Raw genomic sequence first — 11903 nt, forward strand, 5'->3', positions numbered from 1 at the left:
CTAGGTCATGTCGTTGATATACCCATAAAGTATACCCACAACACAGGGCGTCCGGATTGCCTTGCTCAAGGAAACCTCCGCGGCGAAGAAGAGGAACACCGACCTGGCGTTCCTCATCGGCAGCAACGATGGCAAGATGGACGAGGAGACGAGGGCTTGGTACGACGCCCATCACCAAGACATCCTCCGGCCCCCGTCGGCTGCTTCGTTCTCCGCTTCGACGTCTACTCCCGCCGCTGCGACACCGTCAGACGTCGATGCTTCGTCGGCCGATGCCGCGCCAGACGAGGCTCAGGACGGGACCGTTGATGAGGCTGTTATCCTCTAGTTTCTGTTTCGATCGCCAGAATGTGGCTGATCCGATCGCCGAACTTTGGCGATGCTTTTGTGTAGCGGGAAGACGATTTTTTGAAACTATCGGCGAATGTTGAGGTGCGACTAGGAAAATGTTGCCCCCCACGTCTTTTTTACATTCAATCCAGTGTTTGTTATATCCGAATTTTCAGCTGGAGATGCTCTAAAAACTTGTTCGAATACCCTTAATATTGGAGATGCTCTAAAAACTTGTTCGAATACCCTTAATATTAGTTTCAAGTTCACGACTTTCTCAAGACCACAACTCTATCTAGGTCAGACAATCCATAAAAGCAATTAACTTATCATTAGAACGACGAAAGCCACAACGGTGGATCGATCTCTATTACAGGTACTACGCGTACTACCGGTCCACCACTACACACTCATATCATCGATGGATCAAAAACAACTGAACAGACGATGAAACACACGGTTCTCCAGATCCAAGCTGGACACACTCACAGAACACGACGTAGCTAGCTAAGCTAGTTCCTCTTGAAAAGTAAGAAACTCCGGCGGCGTCCCCGTCCGGTCCCCCTACGGCTGCCAGGCGGCGAGCTGCTGGATGTTCATGGGGTAGACGAGGTCGGTGCCGCCGGAGTAGGCGGCCTTGCCGAGGAGCACGTTGACCCTGTCGGTGGGGTGGAAGGCGTCCCAGAAGATGTAGGTGCTCCGGTTCGGGCACGGCCGCAGCAACGGCAGGCAGGTGATCATCCCGCGGTTCCTCCCGAGCCCGCAGCACCCGCGGTCCACCACGCTGAACCCTGCATATATGCATGCTCGCACAAGCCACTGGCCGTCAGTTAACACTTCGACAGGCTGCAGTGCAGATACTACTGTATATGCAGATCAGCAGCAGAGTTTAACAGTGCGCACCGTAGTTAAATGGGTTCCTGAGGATCTCGGAGATCATCTCGAAGTTGTCGATGTAGATGAACCTTGCGTGCGGGAGGTTGACGTTGAGGGTGTTCACCATGCCCTTCACCTTGCTGTTGAAGGGGGCGATGAGCTCGTCCACATCCGGCGAGCACATGTTCGTCGGGCTCCTCGCCCGCATGTTGGGGATGCACGCCATCGAACCCACCCCGGCGATCACGAACCGCCTAGCCCCCAGATTGTACAGGCTCTGCCCATTTTTTGTTTTCAGAGACGCAAAAGAATCAGAAGCCTGCATTGCATCGGGTGTCAACTGTCAAGAGCTCGCTAGCTTACGGTGAGCTGCTTGGTGTACTGCTGCACGAGGAGCGTGGAGTACTGGTCGCCGTTGTACTGGTTCCGTGTGTTGTAGTTGGGCATCAGGTAGTTGTTGAGGTAGTCGTTGCTGCCCATGCCCACGTAGAAGATGCTGCGGCCCAGCGAGGAGGACAGCTTCCCGGCGCCGATCTTCCCCTTGATCTGGTTCAGCGTCGTCTGGAAGTTCTTGATCTGCTGGTTGAACGGGATGCGACCCACAAAGTTCTGCCCCGTGTTGTCCAAGATCCCGGCGGCGGCCGACGCGTAGTTCACGCCCTGGAGGGCGCCGGGGCCGCTGTCGGCGTCGGAGGCCTCGGTGTTGGACGGCAGCAGGGGCAGCCCGAGAAGCTCAGCTGCGTCCATGCACAACAAGAGCTTGAGTTAATCAATGAAGCTGTTCTGATCAATTATGTACTCCAGCTAACTTAGATTTGTTGGGGTTGATTCTGTACTGTAAACCAAAGATTTTACTACGCAGTTAGTTGTAACCCTATTTTGTGGTGAATTGTTGGCGGGGACACACCTCGACCGTATGCAGCAGGCATTTAATTACCACCTTACATATTTAGGAGCCCTGGCTAGGATCACATGGAAACATTGACGCCACCCTAGCCAGTGGGTACCATACACGTTTTGACTACTAGCTGAATTCATCGCATCATGTGCACTGTATGTGTTGATCAATTGCAAGGCATTATGATCCCCGGGGAAAATTGAGTACCGCCGTGCTACACTATTTCCTACTAGTACAGGTGTGGAGTCCCTCTCTCTCTCCCTATCTCTACACCAAGGAATGCTCTCTCTACGCCCCGGTGTTGGCGTTGTAGATCGAGTTATATGTAGCTTGTCATTTTAAAATACTGAAAATGGCATTTGAAATTTGAAAAAATACAAGGAAATGTAGACGTAGGTAATGATGTATTTTATAAACGTGCAAAGTTCCATCTCAAAATATCTTATATTGTAGCTGTGCAAAAATAACAAAAGTGGAAATCTGAAATAGTGAACAATACAACTTTTAAAACCTCTAAAAAAACGTCGTACATGTAGCTCGAGCTACATTTGTAATGTAGTTTCCGTCTCCCTACACCAACAATCTGGAGTACACCTACTCTCTTTCTCTATCTACTCCTACACAGTCTCTCTCTCTGTCATTCACTTGAATGTGCACATGGAGGAGGCCGGTCAGTAGTTATTACCACGATGCAACAGTACTGGTACTACAAGCTATGCCACTATTACAGTATCCCAGTGCTTATGTACTCCTAGATTAATTATATAGCCAGATTGATCTAATCAATTTAGATTTGTTTGCAATGGACTATGCACTATGCATGCTTTGCTTGAATTCCAAATGAAAGATGTGAGAAAGGGACTAACAGTACATGCACGGATAGCTTCTTCAAGTAAAACGAGGAGGAGCTGGCTAGCCTAACGATGGGGGGGGGGGGGGGGGGACTCCTTCATACTAGTCAATAATTGTTTACTGAGTATATATGCTCTAGATCTAGAAACCCTGAGAAAGGTACCGATATTTCCATCAAACCATATCCAGTTCCTCAAACCAGCTGCAAAAGTTTATTAATGTTTCTAAGGATTTTGCATGCATAGTACGTTAACAACTTGCATACATAGATTCTAAAACAAGCAGTAATGAGTTCAATTTAATAGTATGGTCACCACATACTACTACCAATCTGGCTAGTGATAACGACTTCTCTATAATTTAAAGAACATTCTTCCAGGAACAGATAGACTAAACACATCTGTATACAAAAAGACTAAAAAATACATCAGTATTCCTATTTTTATTGTATGCAAGTCGAACATGGGAAGGACCGAAAACCCAACCTAGCCTGCTGTACCATACCAGTATGGCAGTACCACACGTTAGATCACGGGTTTCCTGACGCCCTAGCTTCATTGCGTTATTTGCCATATGACAAGCTCATCTTAGGATGTACTAAAATTAGCAAATAGTGCTCAGAAGAAGCACACTACCTGCCCGCTGATCTGCTACTTCTGCTAGAAACAAAATAGTTCCATTTGTATGGGAAAAAACACATGATATTTTATGCAAATAGCAGAGAATTTTGTGGCTTTGTTGTGAGATGAAATTACTTGTAACCAGCTAGCTCTCAAGCAATCCAGAAACACTAGCAGAGAGAGATGCACATGAGAGCATGCTGCATAGCTAGCTACGCACCTATGGTGTCGACCATGGTGTAGCCGTTGGAGAAGCGGCCGGTGGGCCCGCCGGCGAAGTCGATGCCGTAGGGCAGGTAGTTGGCCTTGGCGAACGAGTTGAGGTCGTTGTTGTTGCCGTTGTCCGTCAGGGAGTCCCCGAACACGAACATGGCCGGCACCGACGGTCCCCCGCCCGTCGTCGTCGCGCCGCTCCCGCCGGTGTCGCCGGGGCCCGTCGGGAGCGTGAAGTTCCACGGCGCGCGCGGGAACAGCGGCCGGGGGAACACCTGAGCCGTTGCGCCGCCGCAAGTGAGGAGCACCAGAAGGAGCACCGTCGTCGCCGTGGAGGCCATGGCTTGTAGAGCTTGGCTAGCCAGCTACTCCAAGCTAGGTGTGGCAGGAGTGTGCAGTGTGGGAGAAGAGGAGCGTAGCTAGCGTCGTATATAGAGGGAGAGCGAAGGGGAGAGGGTTTTGGGGATGGTTGGTGGGTGGATGAGGGAAAGAGTAAATGCGGCTCCTGCCATTGCTTGCTGCCATGGAGATAGATGGAGGAGTAAATGGGGCGCTGTTGGGGCGCGTGCTCGCGACTACGCGAGGGCGACGGTGGTGGCAGCACAAAACAATGGCCGACCGCAGCTGGCGAGCTGCAGTACACTGTGTGCCTGTGATTTGTCAAGGGAAGTATGGCCTTTGCGTTTCTGTGGGTAACTACCAGTAGAGGGCCTGCTGGGCGCACAGTAAAATATAAAAGGCCCGGTCCATGTTCACTAAGACTTGAGAGTATCTGGGCCGTTTGGCCCATTTGAAGCTATGCTGGAATGACACAACCTGAAGGAAGAGTGTTCTCGAGGAAATATTGTCTGGTCAGATTCGATTTTGTGCATCAGTTTTGACCAATATAAGTTATATTAAGAGCAACAAAAATCATACTTGTGACAATCAAGAAAACTATAGAGGATTTATTGGCAGACCACCCAGCAAGATCCTCAACGAGTACCGAGCAGAAAGGCGCGGACAACACTATGGAAGACAAATGTACCAAGCAAGATCAGAATACTTTTATAGAGACTAGCACATCAGTCAATTCCAACAGGTTTAGTTTGTCACCATCGGAACGTGGCCACGACGCCTGGATGCCCTTTTTGAGCTGCAACGACAAATGATTGGAAACACTCGTCTAGGTTTTCATTAATGAAGAGGTAAATCGAGCATATCACAATAAAGTTATAAACCAATGTGGCAACACAAGGATTTGTAATTTTTCTTGATGGTAACATTTGCCACATGAGAGTTTCATCAAGGTAATTATTATGTTATGGGCAATCTGGAGTGCTACGAGAAAGGCAATTCACAAAGAAATTTTTCAAAGCCACTGATCTGTCTATGGTTTCATTATGAACTATCCATCTACACTGAATTTGTTTCATTCGAAGAAAGAGCCTCGGCCACTGGCACACATAGCAGCTCCGGCGAGCCCATGTATTGCACCGTCAAGCAATAGTGTACGTGAAGATAAATGTTGATGCAGCAGTTTTCGAACATGGGAACAGAGGTCTGGGTGCTTCAGTTCTGGTTGTTCAGGGAATTTCAGACCCGGCTAAACTAGAGGCCACATGTCGTGAAGGGCTAGCTCTGGGCGGTGATCTTTCTGTTAATCGGAGGCTTGTTTTACAGTACCTTTTACCTCTCCTAAAAATGGAGAGGTATGATTTCTTCAACGGTTAGGATTGAGCGGCCCAGCAGCCCAGCAAGATGTAAAAAAAGTGGGAAAAAGTTAAATTTAGTACGTATTTGGCCCAGCCCAGCAACAGACCAAAAGGAAGCAACGCACACAAGCGAGGCCACCGCCGCCACACCAGCGATCGAGGCCGCCGCCGCCTCATCTCCATTCCACTGGCACATCCGCCGGAGAATCCACCGCCTCATCCACTCCGCTGTCACGTCGACCAGCGAGCGAGCCGCCGCCACATCGAGCAGGTTAGTGCAACCATTGAGGGCGACATCAGACGTCCTTGTGATAACAGTCCATGATCGATGTTATTACAAGCTTTACATGATATGATCTGATAAGCAGGACACCACACGTCCATGATCGATGTAAAAAACGACAGCTCAACTCCCTCCTGCCTAATTCTTCAGGCAATGAAACTTCATTATTCTCGAAACAGGAAGAGCAGACATAATCAGACATGTTGTTTTGCTATTCATTACAGTTTACCTATATTTTGGTGGCATTGCATGATAAAAAGTGTGAATTCTTGTTCTATACGCACTGAAAAAAAAATCAACATATATTTTGAAACCAGCATGTACCACAAAACCTAAAACATGGTAAAGGAAAACGAAGATAAAAGTTGATCAGCCTACAAAGTAATTAATCAAATTATCAATCAAATGATTATTGAAATAGTTTGATTGTACAATCTGACGGAACTGACATAATAACAGGAAAATGGAAAAACTTATGTAAGAAAATGAAAAAATGTAATATCATGGTAGTGAGAACACAAACTCACAAAATCAGTTTGCGATGTAATCTGTGTGAACAGAAGGTGGTTCGTGCCAACCAAAGATAGACAACCTGAAACATTTCTGCAAAGCAGCTCATGGAGGAAAATGTATCGTTTGCATTCATCGCTTTGAAATTGGATATTTAGGAAAAAAATACAGTACATGTAAATGAATGCAATTGAATACTCTGAAATCAAAAAGTAGATTGAAGAAAAATAAGAAAGCTTACATCTGTCATTGGCAATAGCTTGCAAGCATAATACCCATCTCTTCCCCTGTCCAGATCAGTGATGTGCATACACGCTATAAATTTGAGCCTTGTAGATTATTAAGTATACAGAATACAAACAACATGGTGTGAAGGAAGATGACGCATAAACATGTTAATGAACTGACAACAACACGCATCGTTCAACCAACTTTTTAATAAGAAGCATATGAAATTAAAAAAAACTGATCCTTGTTACGATCAGATCTAGTACCGGGAAAATGAATCTTTAATGCAGAGAGCAACTATGACGACAATATGCATTAGGCATTTCAGAGAATGGAAAGCACCATTATATGAGCAGACACCTAGTATAGTATTCAGTGATATCAGATGGAAATGAATTCTTCAGAGCTGCTGGCGCAGACAGACATGTTGCATAGATGGTTGTAGTTGGACTCTGAAAGACAAATATCAGATCACCGAATATTGCAGAAGTGGATCAGATTTTGTATGCACAACCAAGACAATTGATTAGTGATCCAGCGAACAAAGCTGCTTTAAACATCAAGAACATAATCCTTCGATATCTACTTACCTGCTAGATCGGCTCATTTAGTATCTCCCAGATGGCGTTACAACATGGATATAAAATAATATATCAGTTGCTGCGGATGGAAATCATGCAAAATTATATGTATCAATAATAGTTGAAGTTGCGTACCAAGGAAAAAGTATGGACAAAAACAACACAGATAGGGAATTTCACGTGAACAGCTTTTGTTGATACACCTTACATCAGTATCCGCATGCCTCCTTTGGTTCATCTCTATGTGTCAGACTGTTAGCGAATAAGGTAAAGGAGAAAGGGAGTAGCGCCGCCGATGGCATACTCGGCATCTTCCATGGATCCTTAGACGTACGCAGCTAAGGTCTCCTCCAGTAGTCGGCAGCTAGAACATGATACGATCTTGGGTGCTAATTGGTGAAAGCAAATGGAGAAAAGGAGTTCAACTGATCTACGTGGTGGTATATGGAATGGCAGGAAGACGACGTAATGGTGAGAAAATGAAGGGCCGCTGCATAGGTGGAGATCGTGGTGGGAGAGGAAGAGGATACGCCAATCGTTTTGTTATATGGAAGGGGACGGCAGTGCGGCCGGCATCATGGATAAGAGGAAGCAAACCGTCAGTAGATGCGCTGCTGCTCATGTGCGTGTGACTGGGCAGTGCAAGGAACTGAGGTTGTGATACGGACGGATAATTAAGACCATAGATTTTAGATCAGATGGATAAAAACAATTAGGATGATGTGGCTACACCAGATTTCAGCTTGCAAACATTAAATGCATTTTAGTGGGGATAAACTTTATAGATATTATAGATATCAAATCTTAAATGCAATAATATGTTGTTGGAGTAAAAAGGCTCATGAATTTGTAACTACAACGTAAACACAAGAGTTATTCAAGGAACATCTCCAGCATATTGTGTCCGTTATTCATCTAGATTGAATTATGGTTTGTATACTTTAACCTTAAATCAATTGTGCAAATTGTAAAAATATTTAAAGAATTCACTCATAATAATGATTAACCAATTATATTCCAATTTTTGCATTTTTTACAATTCGGCGGCAATAGGTGGTGGCATGATAGTGGCGTAGCGTTCAAGTTGACGGCGGAGTTGGACATTGGCGTGTCGGGGACAACAGACACCTGCCATGGCGGCGAGAGGATTGAGGGCATCTCCAGCGGCGCGACGCATTTCGGACGCTCGACAGACCGTTTTTGTCCGCGCGTCCGTTTGCACCTAGGGGTGGCTCTAGCGGGCCGACGCATTTTCGCGTTTGCATCAATTTATGAAGTTTCCAAACAACAAAATAAGGAAATCAACAAAGTCATAGTTATTACATTTAAAAGTCGACATGAAAATAAGATAGTATTTCTCTAGGCATGATCTTCATGGCCAGCCAATGTCCACTGATGCTCAATCAGATCCGTTTGCAGCTGTTTGGAGACGTTCTCGTCAGTGACTTCTACATTCCTATGTAGATAGTCCTGCCAAGATGAAGCTCCAGGAAGTGGCGCAACCCGCTCACCTGGAAATCCCATTGGTTCTCATTGCGGACATCAGGACGCTCGTTCTCAACGATCATGTTGTGCATGATCACGCAGCATGTCATCACCTCATGCATGGTCTTCAGGGACCATGTTCTTGCCGGGTGACGGATAATTGCCCACCGAGCTTGGAGCACACCAAATCCGCGCTCCACATCTTTCCTGCAAGCCTCTTGCATCTTGGCAAACCTCCTCGTCTTCTCGGAGTTTGGATTACGAACAGTATTCACCAATGTGGCCCAGTCAGGGTAGATGCCATCAGCAAGATAATATGGCTTGTCATATGCATTTCCATTGATCTCATAGCTCACCCGGGGAACTTTACCTTGCATGAGCCTGTTGAAAACCGGTGATCGGTGCAACACATTGATGTCATTGTTGGAACCGGCCATGCCAAAGAATGAATGTCAAATCCATAAATCTTGAGATATGACAGCTTCAAGAATGACAGTTCTTCCCTCCTCATGCCCGCTGTACGCACCCTGCCATCCAAATGGACAGTTTTTCCACTGCCAGTGCATGCAATCTATGCTGCCAATCATTTCTGGGAAGCCTCTAGACTCGTTGATAGACATGAGCCGCCTTGTATCCTCAACAGTTGGCTCCCTACAGTAATACTCTCCGAACACGGCAATCACTGCTCGGCAAAACCTGTACATGGCCTCAAGACAGGTGCTCTCACCCATTCGAAGATACTCATCGAATATATCCGCAGCCATTCCATATGAGAGCATGCGAATAGCCGCGGAGCATTTTTGGTAGGAGGTGAAGCCTAACGCACCTGTTGCATCGCGCCTCGCATTGAAAGTAGGGGTCGTAGTTTCGATGCCCCGTAGAATAACCAAGAATAGGTCCCTTGACATCCTATATCGGAGCCGGAACAGTTTTTCCGGGAAGATCGGATTGGTGAGGTGGAAGTAGTCCTTGTGGAGGCGGGCCTGCCCTTCCACTCTGTTGCGCGGCAGGTTTTTGGAGCGCCCTTTCACAGAGCCCCGGTGCTGCGGCCCCGGGTTAGAGGTGAACTCGTGGATCATGGAGGCCGCAGTAGTTGCCAATGTCTGCGTCGACTCATCGGACTCCTCGTCGGAAGAGGAGTCGACGACCTCCACGTGGAACTTGTCCAACATCTGCCACATGTCCATCTGCGTGGGTACAAACTGCGGATCAATGGCCGCGCACAATAGCGCCGAAAACACGAGTAGAAACCTACCGGCGCAATTGACCGAACAGGTCGTGGGCGGCGCGGAAGGGCGGCGCAACCGGAAGCGTTTCGCCCGAAAACAGCCGGCAGGTACGCGGCGGAGCCAAGCCCGAGTATGCTCCCGCTCTCCCGCGCGGCAAGAACGCAGCCGGCGGCGGCTACTGCGGCGCTGCGGCCGGACGGTGGCGGATGGGGTTGGGGTGGTGGCGACGCACTGGGGCAGCAAAGAAGGGGAAAAAGACGCAAATCGAAGCGGTCGTGTCCCTGACATGCGGGACCGGGTAAGAAATGGAGGACGCTCCGTGCGACCGCCGAGCGTCCGCGGAGACGCAAACCTGGCGCATATTTGGGCCAGGTTTGCGTCTCCGCGGACGGTCCGGTCACTTTGCGTCGCCCCGCTGGAATAGGCCCCAGACGCATTTCCGGTCACGGCGGACGAAAACGATCGCTCAGCGTCCGTTTGCGTCGCGCCGCTGGAGATGCCCTGACCTGAACGGATCAGGCTAGATCTGAGCGAGAAGAGCAAGTGAGAGGCATGGTGCATGGCGAAAGTGGTCCTTGCTTGCTTCCAACGTGGTCATGCAGAGATTCAGGATCGGCTACAATGAAGGTATGAACAATGTATCAGATTCAGGGCTGTCCGTATGCTTTTCAGAGGCTGCTCTCCATCTCCAGGCCACTGCTGATACCCTCTGAATTCATAAGCCTGGGGCCGAGCAGGCATTTTTACTTCAGTCGACGGTAACATCAAAAGGTTAGCTGTGGCTGATGAATGCTATCTTTCTACTTTAGAGTCCATTATGTTTTATGTGTACTCTCTAAATTCATTGTCTATTTCAATTGCTCCTTACTTATTCAAATAACCGTTAAGTTCAGTGATAGCAAGCACCCCAACAGAAGTTCACAAAGAACAATTTTAATGCACCTTTCTTTGAGGAAAAAGACTGTGACTGTCGAGAAGGTACTGCCACGAAATCAGACGGAGAAATTGCGTGTGCTGCTGCTTGGAACGTCGACCGGAGAGTATGCCTACACAGGCAGAAGCTATGGCATTGATCGGCGAGATAACAACCAAAATATTTAGGAAAAATAACCTGCAGAATAGTGCTAGCTTTTCCTTTTGCTGAGCTATATTGTTGGGTCTTTGTAAGTGCATCATCATCGTATTTGTACTTACTAGATTAAATAAAATATATTGGTAACTTATTAATTTTGTAGATTGACTAGTGTACACCAAGATTTTGTTCGATGAATGAGTGAATTTGCAATCCAAATCAAAACTCCATAGCTCAAACATACTTTGCTTAGAAGATACCTTTTCTGGATTATCGCATCAAAGTGTGTTGTGTTTGTTTGAAATTATTGTGTCATTTATTTCTTGTTGAAATGGTGTTTTTCTTCTATCAAAATTCTTTCCATGGTCTAATAAAAGGTTTAGTAAAAATTAACTCGTAGCAACCACATGTATATTGCGTGTCTATATTTATACCTGAAAATAAAGGAATAAGGGCTTTCAAGCACGGACAGAGCCAGAAAAGTGACACAAGGGGGGCCAGTTACATATGTTTTTTTTTTGGAGGGGGGCATATAGCTAAATTTAAGTAAAATTAAAGGTCAAATCAGCATATTAACAAGGGGGTTCTAGAAAATTTTCCACCATGAGGGGGGTCATGGCTCCAGCCATCCCCTTGCTGGCTTTGTCCATGCTTTCAAGTGACTACTTTTAAGATGCGTGTCTCTTTCTTTTCTCTAGTAATTGTTTTTTAGTTGTGATTATTCTTTTTAAAGTAGAGTATTAAAAATTTCAGTACCATGTAATTTGTTATCTATTGGGCACGTAAACTGGTTTAATGTACTTAGAGAATCGATCAATCAGATTGTAACCTTTTACATTGCGAGCTGCTTTTGTGAGCGACTGTTGACTGCCAAAACCCACCGGCGGGCAGCGGCCTTGTCAACACTGTAGAGCCGGGGGGAGCCTAGAGCTGCGGCTGGCTGAGACCCCTCCGAGCGACGGCCCGCAATGCTCTTCTGGTCACACGCGGCGTTGCGAAGTGCAAGGGCGTGCCACCCGACCTATACCCGGT

The 11903-nt window shown here is 47.0% G+C and overlaps 1 protein-coding gene across 1 annotated transcript; it reads right to left on the minus strand.

Moving 5' to 3' along the window:
• Positions 1-894: 894 nt before the first annotated feature.
• LOC124647862 (GDSL esterase/lipase At1g71691-like) lies at positions 895-4130 on the minus strand. Its single transcript, XM_047187724.1, has 4 exons — positions 3797-4130; positions 1570-1943; positions 1234-1483; positions 895-1121 (listed from the first exon to the last, which is right to left on the minus strand). Exons 1-4 carry the CDS (start codon positions 4128-4130, stop codon positions 895-897), a joined length of 1185 nt encoding a protein of 394 aa, XP_047043680.1.
• Between the last annotated feature and the right edge of the window lie 7773 nt (positions 4131-11903).

This window comes from Lolium rigidum, chromosome 4 (genome assembly GCF_022539505.1).
Source record: "Lolium rigidum isolate FL_2022 chromosome 4, APGP_CSIRO_Lrig_0.1, whole genome shotgun sequence".
NCBI classification, from domain to species: domain Eukaryota; kingdom Viridiplantae; phylum Streptophyta; class Magnoliopsida; order Poales; family Poaceae; genus Lolium; species Lolium rigidum.

What these genes read in the sequence shown, in the direction of transcription:
- LOC124647862 (XM_047187724.1), bottom strand. Translation starts at nt 4,130, where the DNA reads ATGGCCTCCACGGCGACGACGGTGCTCCTTCTGGTGCTCCTCACTTGC. An exon ending in CACCATGGTCGACACCATAG is followed by an intron (nt 1,944 to 3,796) that starts GTGCGTAGCTAG and finishes GCATGGACGCAG; the next exon opens with CTGAGCTTCTCGGGCTGCCC. An exon ending in AGTACACCAAGCAGCTCACC is followed by an intron (nt 1,484 to 1,569) that starts GTAAGCTAGCGA and finishes AAAAATGGGCAG; the next exon opens with AGCCTGTACAATCTGGGGGC.